Here is a 14,308-nt window from a genome sequence, read left to right as displayed (position 1 = left end):
CATATAGGCACAGGGGAAAAAACCAACACCGAGGGAAATACGACACAATGTTAACAGAGATGCTGTGTTTCCAAGAGGTGGAAACAAGAATGAATTTTCTTTTCTTTTTTATATACTTTTTTGAATTTTGCAAAGTTTCCAGAATGTGTATTACTTATATCATCACACACACACGAATTATCTAAACCAGTTTGCTTGTAGTTTTTAGTCTATGTGAATCAAATTTATCGCATGAGAAATTCCTATGAATCCAAGCATAATTAACAAACACAAAGCACATTCCAAAACAAATGTACAGTGTACAAAATATAAAGCATAAAGGAGGGCTCGTTCACATGCTCAGTAGCTTGGGTTAGTTTCTACAGTGGTGAGCAATCACTTTTGGTATGAAGTTAGGTTTATTATGCTGATTTGAGGGTACTGGACCAGCTAAGCAAGAAGGAGTAGCCAACTGAACCAAAGACTTCATGATGTACGTATTTCTAAAAGAGGTTTTCGCACCACAAGGGAGTCGGGTTTTCCAAGGCTACATTTGATAACAATATGGTTAGAGGATGCCTTAGATTTGGTAGCCTGAGACAGGGATTCTGGCTCAAGTGATGTGTGGGGAAGACCTCTTTAAGAGAAGGGGAGTGAGGGAAGCAGGGGGAAGAGTCAAGAAAGGAGGGGTCTCAGCTGGAGACCAGCTTCAGCCTCATCCCACGGGGACCTCTCCAGCACAAACTGCACCACAAAATCGATTCCATCTTGAGGCAAAAGGGCCAGTCTTTTGTACCCTGCATGTCCATCAGTCATGGGCAGGGGACACTGGGATATTCCAGTGGCCAAGGGCAATTCTGTAGAGAAACGAACACCTGTGATTCCCTAGTGGTGCACCGCCCCCCACCAGAGCAGCTGGGGAACGTGGATGCCAGCTAGGCAAGATTTATTTGGGATTGCTTGGGCAAACCTGGGTGCTTGTGAGCTGATCAGAGCATGGGGCAGGGGCAGGGTGCAGAAGCAGGTGACACTGAAGACACCGATGATGACGGCAGGATTTGGGGTGGAGACGAAAGCTATGGGCCAGGCAGCGAAGTCTTCGGTGACTGTGGGGGTGTGACCAGGGGGACCAACGATGACAGAGGAGGAGGGGGAGATGGTGGCAGAGCCAGTCTACATGATCCTCAAATCATCAGGGAATTTTACACAAAGAAGAAGGAGAAATAAATGAGTTAAAACTTGAACAAATTGGACCCCTGCAGGCCCTCCCTGAACCAAGTCCTCCTGCAGCTAGGACTGAAACTGCCATAGCCAGGCAGCCTTTCATGGGATGTTTGATATCTAACGCTCAGGAATCTGCAAGTTCTATGAAAACAGGGACCTTATCACTCCTGCTTCCCAGCCTGGGGATAACAGATAAATATTCATTGAATGAATAACTGAATCAACTAATTAATCTGTAGTTTGTCATTTCTCAGTAGAGGCCACCAGCATAGTAACAACCGTGAAGATATTCAACGAGTTAATGGTGGATGTAAAGCACTTGGTACAATACTTGGCAGGTGGTGCGTTCTCCATAAGGGCCTCCGTCGGGAAAATCCCTTTTCCAGGAAAGCTCAGCGTCATCCCTTGCGGGGTGATGGGGGGGATGCAGGTGTGAGTGCGACGGGAAGGGCGGAGGAAAGAGCGGAACACGCGCTGAGGTTGCGCCCCGGCCCCTGCGCGCCCAACTGGCCCAGCCCGGGGCGGAGTCTGTTCCTGCCCGGCGGGAGCCGTGCCTTCCCCTGGAGGCACCAAGGGACCGGGCCGGCCTGTGGCTGCCCTCTGTGCGGGCTATGGCGAGCGCGGCCCGGGAGTCCGGCCCTTGGTTCCCGCTGCTGCTCAGGCTCGCGGCGCTGCTCGGGACGCTCGGGCCACAGGTGAGACGCGCGCGGACGCGGAGCCTCCGAGGTCGGGTCCGGGGGCGCAGACGGCGGGGGCGCGGCGGGGCCACAGGGGGCGTCTCGCCCTCCCCCGGGTCCGGGTGGCCCCAAGTCCGCCCCTGGCCAGAGAACAACTCCTAGATTTGGGGAGATACCAGTTGCCCCACGAGCTGGAGAGACACGGCAGCGTGGAAGAGCGCAGGTAGACCCGACGCCCCACGGGTCCTGCAGCGTGGGGGTCCGGGTGGAGGGAGGGGGCCCTCGCTTTCCTGCCTGGCCTCCTGAAACTTCTGGAACCCTTGCTTCTTTGGAACTAATGACCAACTTAAAGGTCCTCTGTCGAGAAATACTGCCACACACCCAGTTTTACAAATGCAGATGGATCACAGCGTTCCCCCCTTACCTGTGACTGGACCCCGGATTCACAACCTCTGGGATAAATAAGCCGGAGGTATAGAGATCTGGTCCAGTCCTGCCCAGAGTGGAAAAGTGCAATCTTAAAGAAATGCAGTGAGAAGGCAAAGCCAGGACTAGAATCCACGTGTCCAGCCTGGAGACCCTAGAACAGTTATTGGGATCATAGAGGCAACTGCTCATGCCACCCCATGGTTGCCAAGTGGAAAGTGAGCACAGTGTGGCCAGATCAGGTGTTTCCAGAAAAAATGAGAAAAAAAAAAAAACTAGACATGAGAAAAATGAGAAATCTTGATTTTTTTTAAAGTGAAATCTTTCCAATTTTTTAAAATTGATAGCTAATTATAAGTAAAATTTTAAACATGATGGATGGTCAAGCAAAACTCAACTGTGGGCAATCAGTCTGCAGCTTCTTCTCCAGACCACTCTCCCTCCTGCCATACTGCAGATCATAAAACAGGCCAGGGAAAGAGAGGGCCAGAAGGCAGCTTCTTGACTACTCCAAAACCATTGGCTTGGCCCCAAATCTGAGGGTCCTGGAGCAGGATGTGGCCTTTGCAGGGGCGCGGCTAGGCCACCCGGATGTTAGGGTTCCTGCTAGGAGCTCAGCCCCACCCTGTTTGCTCAAGGAAGGGCTGGAGCAGGTGAGTTAGCCCAGCAGGGGCCTGACGCAAGGGCAGCACCAGCCCTCCCTCCCTTGGCCACCCCCAGCGTTGGTCCAGGGGGCCCGCTGGAGCCTGGCACCAAAAGCAGCTGGGCCGGTTTGGGGAGGCAGAATGGGTCATCCCAAGAGAGGCAGACAGTGAGGCAAAGGAGAAAGGGACCAGGCACTGGAACCAGAGAGACAGTGGTTCAAGTCCCAGTTCTGCCATTTATCTGTATGGCTCTAGGCTAATTACCTAACCTTCCTGAGCCTTAGTCACCTTCACCTGTAGAATGGTGAGAATAGCACCAATCTCTTAGGGAGGCTGTAAGGGTCACTGAAGTCCTTTTGCAAAGGAGCCAGGCCCCCCAGCTCCCAGCGTGACCCCCCTCTAGGGTCATGGAACTCCGTGGGTGGAGCCAGCAGCTTCCCCAATCATCCTTCCTTCTTTCTCTGTTGCCCTCTGGGGTAAGGGGAGTCACAGCCAGCCCTGCCTGGAGCAAGCACTAGGGTGGTCCCGGGGCCTCTCAGAAGAGGTGACTTTGTTTCCACTGCAGGTTCAGACCTTCACGCCGGAGAACCTCCTGTTCGTGTCCACCCTCGATGGAAGTCTCCACGCACTGAGCAAGCAGACAGGGGACTTGAAGTGGACGCTGAAAGACGGTTAGCAAGGGCAGTCACTCCTCCCTCCTTGGATCTCACATTGGGGGAGGTCACCTTGGTGTGGAGGATAAGACCATGGGGTCTAGAATCCAATAAGCAGGTGTCTGCAGGCAGCTTTACCATTTACCAGCTGTGTGGCTTTGGGAAAGTCACTTCACCTTGCTAAGCCTCAATGTCCTCACCTGTAAAATGGGGCCAAGGGTAACCCTTCCTCACAGAGTTCTTGGGAGGATAACATTACACTCGTGAAAAATGCTTGGCCTGGTGTCTGCACACAGTAAGCATCAATATGAGGTACGCCTTTCAACGGGGTGCCTGCAGGGGGCTACTCATGCCCATGTCCCTGTCCCTACAGATCCCATCATCCAGGGGCCAATGTACGTCACAGAGTAAGTGGACCTGTGGTCTTTCAAGCAGCGGGCAGCTGGGAAATGGGGATGCCATAGTTGCCTGGAGGGGCAGGTAGGCTGAAAGTAAGGGAAGAGATTTGGGTCTGAAGCTCTGTGGTGCCTCTCACGAGGGTGGGCTCCTGCTGGTGGGGGAAGTTGGAGGGAAGGGGCCCTCTTGGAAGCAGGGGGCATGCACCCAACCTTCCCCTGTTCCTCTCTGCCCCGCAGGACAGCCTTTCTCTCAGACCCAGCTGACGGCAGCCTGTACATCTTGGGGACGCAGAAACAACAGGGATTAATGGTGTGCTTCCTACAGTGCTTGGGATGGGTGAGGGTCAGGGCTTCTGGGAGCCAGAGCACTGGTGGGGGGGTGGTGCTGGGTGGTCAGAATCCAAGTGTTCTGCAGAGGATTAATCTGAGAGCACTAGGGGAAGGCTGTCTGGAGGGGTCTGTTGAAAGGGGGTGGTGGGGAGACTCTGGTTGCATCTGCAGAGCAGGCTGACTGTCAGACCTCTGAGGGCATCACGGGGCCTTCTCCAGGGGACTCTGAGGGTTTTAAGGGGAAACCTATGTATCAGTTAGCTTGTGCTAAATAACAAATCACCCCAAAACTCAAACTTAAAATGCAAACAGTTTAACCCCTAATTTTGTGGGATGACAGTTTAGGCTGGACTCAGCTGGGTGGTCTTGACTGAACTTGCTGAAGCATCTGTGGTCCACTGCCAGTCAGCTGGCTCTCTTTCTGAAAGCTGCTTGGTAGTTGGCTGGCTTTTGATGGGGGCAACTGGGCCAGGGATCTCTCATCTTTTAACAGGAAAGCCTGGGCTTGTTCACATGGTATCAACAAGGGAACCAGGCCAATGCAGAGCACTTTTCAAGCTTTGCTTATATAGTCATCCCTTGGTATCCACAGGCCAATAGTCTCCCATCACCAAAATCCAAGGATGCTCAAGTCCCTTATATAAAATGGCATGGTATTTGCATGTAATTTACATGCATCATCCCATATACTTTATTCTTTTAATATTTATTTATTTAGGCTATGCCAGGTCTTAGTTGCAGCACACGGGATTTTTAGTTGCTGCATGTGGACTTCTTAGTTGTGGCATGTGGATTCTTAGTTGTGGCATGCATGCGGGATTGGGAGCGTGGAGTCTTGCCCAGTGGACCACCAGGGACGTCCCCCTCCCATATACCTTAAACCATCTCTAGATTACTTATAATATCTAACACAATGTAAATGGTATGTAAATAGTTGCCAGGTGTGCTGGCAAATTCAAGTTTTGCTCTTTGAAACTTTCTGGAACTTTTCTTTCCCACATATTTTCAATCTGCATTTGACTGAATCTGCGGGTGCGGAACCCACGAAAAGGGAGAGCCAACCGTATCGCATTTGCTAAATTCGCGTTGGCCAACGCTGGTCACGTGGCCAAGTGCAGCGTCAGGCAGGGACTGTGCCGTGGGAGGCCTGCCAGGACGCTTGAACGTATGAGATTTAGGAAACTGAATTGGTGAGAAATGTTAGTGTGTAAGCAGGCAAGTTCCCAGCAAAGAGGGGGCACACCGCCATGGGAGAGCTTGAGGAGGTTTTATTAATGGGGTTACTTACAAAGCTGGGGGCAGGGTGCTGTGTCCTATGGCCCATCCTGTGGGATGCCGTTTATCAGCCCTAAGCTCAGAGCGGGGGGCAGGATCCAGGGGGGGCTTGAGGGGAGGGCCACCTGGCCGGAGCTGAGGCCTTTGGGGAAGGACATAGCCCGCCTACGATGACTCTGTGGAGAGGAGACCAGGGAACACTCACCCTGATCCCGTCCCCTCCCCACATCCCAGCCCTGGACAAAGCCAGAGCACAGGGCGCCCACTGATGGAATCCAAACAAGTATGTCTCCCTGGGGAGAGAGCCGGGTGGAGACCGGACCTCCAGTCCCATCCAGCTCCAGGGGTCGTCATCGGGTCTCATGGGGCAGGTGTGGTTGTCAATCACATCACTCCCCCTGCACCTGGGATAAAGTCCAGTCGCCCTGACAAAGCACAGCAGGACCAGCTCACTTCTGCAGTCTCTTCGCTCACCCGAGGCACCCATGCGCGCACACACGCACATACCTGCACACACTCACACCAATCAATTTATTGAATCTGCCAGCTCTGGGGCTTCACCCAGCTTGTCCGCACAGTCTGGAACCCTCCATTCTGCCTCTGTTTCGCCAGCTCAGTCAGGATTGGCCACAGCGTGCTGCAGTAGCAGCACACAAAACTCCGTGTCTCCACAGAGCTTGCTTTCTTGCTTACACCGTGTGACCCACGTTGGTCCCCCGGGGGCTCTGTACACTGTGGTCTCCTGGAGACCCAAGCTGTTAGATGCTCCATCTCAACCCAGGCATCTCAGTCACCAAAGCAGAAAAGGGGAACAAGGTGAAGCATATACTGGCTCTTGTAGTGTCCTTGTGGACATGGTCCCTTCTGCTTCCTCCCTTTGGCTAAAGCAAGTCTCATGGCTGTGCCCACTTTAAGCCGGAAAAGAAATATAATCCCACCAGGAGCCCAAAAGAAGAACCAGAATATTTGTGAGACATACTCCCGTTCCCATCAGCTGTTTCCTACTCACCCCTTGAGTCCCAATTTAACATCCAAACTCCTTCCCAATCTGTGATCCTGCCTGCAGCCGACCTCACTTCCAGCCTCTCTGCCCCTCTCCAGCCCCACTCCCAGTGCACTGGCCTCCTTGCTGTATCTCAAACAGGCCAGTTTGCAGGTGGCCCTGCTGGTGGCCTCAGCATTCTGTCTCTCTGCCCAGAGCCCTCTACCTCCACGTGTCTCTGAGGCTCACTCCTCCCTTGGCTTGGGTTCTTACTCCCTAGCCACTCTACGTGAAATAGCATCTCAAATCACTCTCTGTCCTAGCTCTCTGCATTTGTTTGTTTTAATAACATTTACCACTACCTGGCATTATAGTTTGTGTGGGGTTTTTCTTTTTTTTAAAATAAATTTATTTATTTGTTTGTTTATTTGTTTATTTTTGGCTGCATTGGGTCTTCGTTGCTGTGCACGAGCTTTCTCTAGTTGTGGCAAGTGGGGGCTACTCTTTGATGTGACGTGTGGGCTTCTCATTGAGGTGTCTTGTCTTGTTGCGAAGTACAGGCTCTAGGCTCTTGGGCTTCAGTAGCTGTGGCTCTCGGGCTCTAGAGTGCAGGCTCAGTAGTTGTGGTGCACGGGCTTAGTTGCTCTGTGGCATGTGGGATCTTCCCAGACCAGGGATTGAACCCGTGCCCCCTGCATTGGCAGGCAGATTCTTAACCACTGCGCCACCAGGGAAGTCCCTTGTTTCTTTATTATTACTCGCACACCAGAAATGTAACTCTGTGCAGAAAGGCACTTGGTCAGTCTCAGTTATAACTGGGTCCCAGCACCTGGCTAGTAATAGTTGCTCATTAAACAGTTGAATGGATGAATGAATGAAAGGACAACTGAAGTTCTTCCATCACTCCATCTTCAGTCCCCCACGTCTGCATCAGGTACCCACAACTTCATGTGCTCCCCTATCACAGCACTAACCATACACACCAACTGTAGTTTGTGTTGACTTCTTTTGTTGTCCGTCCTGACTGAGCCCCCGGGAAGCCCTAACTCTCTTTCCTTCAGCACTTGCTTGTGCCTGGGGTGCTGTCTGGCAAGAGCTCTGTATGTGGAGTTTGAGGATCTTTTTTTCACTTTGATATAATTTCAAACATAAGGAAAAAATGCAAGGATAGTACAGAGTAATTCTTTATTCCCTTTACCCAGATCACCAATTTTTAATATCTTATTACTTCACTTTATCATTCTCTCTTAATAGATAAATATTACACATGCATATATAAAATTTCTTTTTCTGAACTATTTGGGAAGGAGTTGCAGACATTACGCCCCTTTGCTCCTAAAGTGTCATTGTGTATTCCTAAAACAAGGACTTTCTCCTACATAGCCTAAATGTAAACTATCAAAATCAGAAGATGTAACATTGATGTGATAGTGTTACCTAATCCACACTCCATATTAATTTTTTCGTGTCCCAATGGTGTGCTTTATTGTTTCCAGTCCAGAACCTGAACCAAGATCACCCCTTGCATTTGGTCCTCATGTCTACTGGGTGTCCTTTAATCTGGACGAGTTCCCCAGCCTCTCTGAGGTTGTCATGGCCACTGAAGTTTTCAAGTCTCTGCAAGTGTTTCTGAGGTGGTCAGGCCGGGATCACATGATCAGGTGGCATCTGGGGGTGGGATTCTCTGCAGCTCCTTAAGAGGTCATGTAGCAGAGTAGTGAAGTGTGTGGGTTCTGCTACCATATGACCCAGCAATCCCACGACTAGGCATATACCCAGAGAAAACCATAATTCAAAAAGAAACATGTACCACAGTGTTCATTGCAGCACTATTTACAACAGCCAGGACATGGAAGCAATCTAAATGTCCATCAACAGATGAATGGATAAAGAAGATGTGGCACATATATACAATGGAATATCACTCAGACATAAAAAGGAACAAAGTTGAGTTATTTGTAGTGAGGTGGATGGACCTAGCGTCTGTCATACAGAGTGAAGTAAGCCAGAAAGAGAAAAACAAATACCATATGCTAATGCATATACGTGGAATCTAAAAAAATGGTGCTGAAGTGTGTGGGTTCTGGAAACTGACTGTCTGGGTTCAAGGCTTGACTCTGCTGCTTAGCAGCTGTGTGACAATAGCCAAGTTACTTAGCCTCTCTGGAAATGGGTGTGATAACAATTGTACCTAACGCATAGGTTTTATGTGTTTCTCTGCTCTCTCTGCTCCCCAGAGACTGCCGTTCACCATCCCCGAGCTGGTTCACGCCTCCCCGTGTCGCAGCTCTGATGGTGTCTTCTATACAGGTAAGCATCTCTCCAGCCTGTGGTCCTGGTCCAGGAGGGGCAGATACCTAGGTCAGGATGGGCCAGCTGGGCATAGCATGGTCAGGCTGCACACCCTCTCCAGGATCTTTAGAGTGGACACACTTCCCACCCCCACAGGCCGGAAGCAGGATGCCTGGTTTGTGGTGGACCCTGAGTCAGGGAAGACACAGATGACACTGACCACAGAGCGACCCTCTACCCCCCGCCTCTACATTGGCCGGACACGTGAGTCAGGCCCCAGCTGCTCCCCAAGCTCTGGACAGCCCCCCTTTTGCTCTGCTTAAGCCTGGCAATTGTATCCACGTTGAGTCCTGGCCAGTCAATCACTCTGTCAGTCAACAAACGTTTCACTGAGCACTGAACAAGGAGCTGGGGACACCTGGTGTCTGCCATCCTGATGCTCACAGACTCTGGCCTCCAGGCTGGGTGCTCAGGAAGACCCCGCCCCTGGGTGGGGGTGGAGGAGCATCACGTGGGTGTTCCTGGTAACCCTGCTTCTGGGCGTCCCCAGAGTACACGGTCACGATGCACGACCCCAGGGCGCCAGCCCTACACTGGAACACCACCTACCGCCGCTACTCAGCGCCCCCTGTGGATGGCTCGCCTGGGAAATGTGAGTGCCTCCCCTCTCTGGCCCCACCTTGGAGCAAGGTCCCCAGCTCAGGGCACCCTGAGTGGTACCCACAAGCAAGCCCCACCACATTCAGACCTGCCTGGCCTCCTGAGGGACCCCATGTACTGAATGACACACCCTTGACGGACAGCCCTAAGTGACCCCCCTCAACACCCAGCCTGACCCTCCTGTACCTTGAGCAGCTCTTAATGTCCTAACTCCTCCACAGTCCCAGTGAGCCCAGCCAGGTCACTCTGCGTGCTCCCCATGTCCTGAGTGACCCCAAGCAACCCCCACACACCCTGAGCAGTCCCCGCATGTCCTAACTGATCCCAATGTTGAATGACCCCTGACAGATGAACCTAAGTGACCTCCCCCAGACTCACCCCCACCTTGATATTATAACCGTCCTTCCCACATGGCTGAGTGACCCCGAAGGTGCCCTAAGCCACCCCTCAGACCCTGGCTCCACCCTGATTCCACAGAAGAACTCATGCAGATGACCTTGACACATCACAGGTGACACCCACAGGACCCCTGACTGACGCCCTTCACATTGTAAATGACTCACATGTTACCCACATGTCTGATTGACCAGCAGCCAGACCGTGACAGACTACCCCACATCCTAAGTGACAAGGACGGATTCACACACCTGAGTCGCCTTTGGATGACCCTGACTGACTCCCTATGTCTTACACAGCTGCCCAGTTGACCCTGATCAAAATGACCCTATGCCCTTCCCATGTCCTGGTTACCGTCCAGGTGATCTCACCTGACCTCTAGTGGGCCTCCTGCCAGCACAGCCTCAGAGCAGCTTCCTCACCTCAAGATGCTCTGAGATGCCTCAGGTCAGAGCTCCCTGCCCACATCTCTGCAGCCATCTTTCTTGGCAGATGTGAGCCACCTGGCATCCTGTGGCATGGGCCTGCTGCTAACAGTGGACCCAGGAAGCGGGGTGGTGCTCTGGACCCAGGACTTGGGTGAACCCGTGGTGGGCATCTACATGTGGCACCAGGAGAGCCTGCGCCAGCTACCCCATCTCACACTGGCTCGGGACACCCTGCACTTCCTCGCCCTCCGCTGGGGCCACATCCGACTGCCCGCCTCAGACCCCCAGGACACGGCTACTCACTTCTCTGCCTTAGACACCCAGCTGCTGTAAGTGCCCACACCTGGGGACTGGGGAGGAGCTTCTGGAAGTGTTGCAGCCCAGGTCCAGTGGGCAGGTGTGATGTTCAACCCTGACACACCAGTACAGCTGAACCAGGGGTCAAAATATTTCAAAACAGTTTGGTAGATAACCAGTGCCCTGTACCACCACCTCCATGTGCTCCCAGGATGCCCTAGATGGCCCCACTGTTCAGCAACTGATAAGGTAAAATCTGACCTAGGTGGGGCCTCCATGTCTCCACCCCAGTGCTACAGCTGGCACCTGTTCTGCTTGGTAGGTCCTATGTGTTTATCGATTGTTAAAAACTTTAATGTGACCCTTCCTTGCAACACCAAATACATTAGTGTCCCCATCTTGAGGAGCCAGGAGATAGGCTGAGAAAATCAGAGACTATTCACTCATTCAGTTCATTCTACTAATATTAGTTGAGCGCTTGCTACGTAGCAATCACTTGCTAGGTTCTGGGAGTACAGTAATACAGCCAGTGTTCCCACCTACAGAAATCTCAGCATCTAGTGGGGGAGACAGGTGTGTAAAGAGGTAATCATAATATTGTATGATAAAGGATGAGAAGAGAGAAGTATAGGGTGTCATTGGAATGTATAAGAAGGGCACCTAAATTGAGACTGGGGGCGGGAAGCAGTCATAGAAAGCTTCCTAGACGAAGGGACATATAAGTTGAAACCTAAAGGATGAAAAGAAAACAAGAGAGTGAGAAATCATGGCAACCAGGGAACAGATTAAATTAACAAAATAAATAAGGCTGGAGCACAGCTCTGAGTAGAGAATAAGGTCTGAGGCTGTTAAACAGGGATCTTATAGGATCATTTAAAGTAGCAGTCCTCAACCTTTTTGGCACCAGGGACCGGTTTCATGGAAGACAATTTTTCCACAGATGGTTTCGGGATGATTCAAGCACATCACATTTATTGTGCACTTTATTTCTGTCATTATTACATTGTAATATATAATGAAATAATTATATCAATGCAACTCACCACACTGCTGACAGGAGGCAGAGCTTAGGCAGTAAGGCAAGCGATGGGGAGCGGCTGTAATACAGATGAAGCCTCGCCTGCCAGCTGCTCACCTCCTGCTGTGCGGCCATAGACTGGTACTGGTCCACAGTCCAGGGGTTGAGGACCGCTGATTTAAAGGGTTTGGGACAAGGCTAAGGAGAAGCCACTGGAGGATTTTAGGCAAAGAAGCGATTTGATGATATTTTCATTTCAGAAAGATAACTGGCTGCAGTGTGAAGAGTATCTTAGAGCTATGGGGAGGAAGTGGGCACAGCATATTGCATTAGTTCAAGCAAGAGATGAAGACACTTTGGACCAGGGCAGAGACACTAGAGGTGGAAATAAGTGGAGGGTAAGAGATACAAGAGGAAAAACCAGTACGAATTTGGTGATTAGAGTTTGCTGATTGTGAGCAAGGAGTCAATGATTACGCTCAGGTTTCTAGAAGCATGTGAGTGCTGTTGTTTTCAAAAGTAGGGAGCACTGGAGAAGGAAATGGTGTGGGGGGAGGGGGAAGGGGAAAGGAAATGGGGAGGAGGAGGAAGGGGAGGAGGAAGTAGGGGAGGAAGTGGGGAGGAGGAGGAGCAGGTAAGGAATGAGGTGATGAATTCAGTTTCAGAAAATTGAGCACTTGGAAGAGGTCTGGGCTAGAAATAGATTTAGAAACAGTGACTATAGAGTTTGTATCAGTTAGCTTTTGCTATATAACAAATCACCCCCAGAATTTAGAGCTTCAAAACAAAAAACATTTATTATTTTTCAAGATTCTGTGGGTCAGCTGGGTGGCTTTCTGGTGTGGGCAGCCAGCTGGTGGCTTGGCTGAGCCTGGACAATCTAGAAGAGCTTCACTCATCTGTCTTGTCGTTGGTGGACTATTTGGCCTATGGGGTATTAAATAAGGTCTCTCATGCCCTTACACACTAGCCTGGGTTTCCTCCCTTGGTGGTCTCAGGGTTCCAGAGAACCCCATGAGAGGGCAAGCTCCAATGCACAAGGCATTTCTCAAGCCTCTGTTTGTGTCACATTTGCTATTGTCTCACTGGCCAAAGCAAGTCCCATGGCCCAGCCCAGAGTCAGTGTGGACGGGAACAATACAAGGACATGGGTACTATGGTGATGGAAACTACTCACCACCGTCATTCATTCTTCTCCCCTTTTCCTCTCCCCCACTTAGGATGACGCTGTATGTGGGGAAGGATGAAACTGGCTTCTATGTCTCTAAAGCACTGGTTCACACAGGGGTGGCCCTAGTGGTGAGAAGGGGCCTCTGAGGGGCTGGAAAGATGGGGTGGAGCCAGAGAGAAACCCCACCCACCACCACTCATGACTCTCCATCTTCTGCCATAGCCTCGTGGAGTGACCCTGGCCCCCATGGATGGCCCCACCACAGATGAGGTGACACTCCAAGTCTCAGGAGAGCAAGAGGGCTCACCTAGCACTGCTGTCAGATACCCCTCAGGCAGTGTTGCCCTCCCTAGCCAGTGGCTTCTCATTGGTGAGACCCCCCTCTGCTCAAATTTTGAATAGATAAAGCTTCTGAGCTGGAAGGCTGAGATCACCTTCAACTCACTGACTTTTCCCTGCCCTTCAGGACACCATGAGCCACCCCCAGTCCTGCACACCACCATGCTAAGAGTCCATCCCACCCCAGGGAGTGGGACTTCTGGGACCAGACCCTCAGAGACCACCCAGGCCCCAGCTCTCTCCTTGGAGGTCAGTGCTGGAGGGGCAGAGGGCATGGGGTGGGCAGCCTTTGGACCTTTTCCTCAGGCTTCTAGGAGTAACATTTGGGGGTGGCTCAATTGACCTCACCATTTCTTGGAAGAAAATCTTTTTTGTTGTTACTGCCAGAAAAGTGTTAGAAGTGTCAAAAAGTTATTGGCTACCTAAATTATGAAACATGGGTCACAGTTTTCTTCATTCCTCTTCAGTTTAAATGTTACAAAATATTTATCAAGTGAGAAAATGAAAACAGAAAAACTATAAAAGCATGCCCTCCTGGGAGAGGATGGGACAAGAGTCACTAGTAGTTCAAGTTTCGAAGGAATAGGCGTGACCCAAAGACATAGTTCTCAAATCTGGTTGTTCATTAGAAAAACCCACTGAATTCAGGATCTCTGGAGGTGGATATCTGAATTTTTTGGTGATGCCCCAAGAATGTCTGTAATTTTTTAGTGACAGCCCAGGAGATGCTGGTGCTCAGCTAGATTTGAAAGACCAATCTCCTGGGGCACCATAATGTTTCAGCACCATGGAGAGAGCCATATTTCCCACAATATAGCCCACTCACTGGTCACCCCTTCAGCTAAGCCCAACCCTATACTGGGTGAAGAAAAAGGATTAGGGGTTGCACAGTGGGAGAGGCTGCTAAGAGTGAGAGGCTCTTTGTCCCCAGCTCCCGACCCCGAGCCAGGAGGAACCTTCGAACCTGGAGCTGCATCCTGAAGAGAAAACCCCAGACCTGTATCCAGGACTAGGACCCCAAGACCTGTGGACAGCCAGCCTTACGGCTCTCCTCCTGGGAGGATGGATTCTCTTCCTGATGAGGCAGGTAAGCTCATCACCCCTGCCCTCAGGTCCATC

The 14,308-nt window shown here is 51.2% G+C and overlaps 1 protein-coding gene across 2 annotated transcripts in view; it reads left to right on the top strand.

The window, feature by feature from the left end:
• The first annotated feature begins 1,799 nt into the window (after positions 1-1,799).
• ERN2 (endoplasmic reticulum to nucleus signaling 2) overlaps positions 1,800-14,308 on the top strand; it is a 21,020-nt gene continuing 8,511 nt past the window's right edge. The window contains exons 1-12 of one of the 2 annotated variants that reach the window (XM_057695050.1): positions 1,800-1,898; positions 3,516-3,621; positions 3,977-4,010; positions 4,239-4,311; positions 8,826-8,898; positions 9,037-9,144; positions 9,431-9,532; positions 10,429-10,693; positions 12,900-12,978; positions 13,073-13,220; positions 13,317-13,438; positions 14,121-14,276. In XM_057695050.1, coding sequence (XP_057551033.1) covers positions 1,815-1,898; positions 3,516-3,621; positions 3,977-4,010; positions 4,239-4,311; positions 8,826-8,898; positions 9,037-9,144; positions 9,431-9,532; positions 10,429-10,693; positions 12,900-12,978; positions 13,073-13,220; positions 13,317-13,438; positions 14,121-14,276 — 1,350 coding nt within the window. In that variant the 5' untranslated portion in view covers positions 1,800-1,814. The remainder of the gene's footprint in view (positions 1,899-3,515; positions 3,622-3,976; positions 4,011-4,238; positions 4,312-8,825; positions 8,899-9,036; positions 9,145-9,430; positions 9,533-10,428; positions 10,694-12,899; positions 12,979-13,072; positions 13,221-13,316; positions 13,439-14,120; positions 14,277-14,308) is intronic. The other variant, XM_057695049.1, reaches the window with a different exon arrangement.

The sequence above is a fragment of the Hippopotamus amphibius genome, chromosome 9 (assembly GCF_030028045.1).
Source record: "Hippopotamus amphibius kiboko isolate mHipAmp2 chromosome 9, mHipAmp2.hap2, whole genome shotgun sequence".
NCBI lineage: Eukaryota > Metazoa > Chordata > Mammalia > Artiodactyla > Hippopotamidae > Hippopotamus > Hippopotamus amphibius.
The sequence above is the reverse complement of the archived record's forward strand: the minus strand, read 5'-3'. Positions and strand labels throughout refer to the sequence as shown.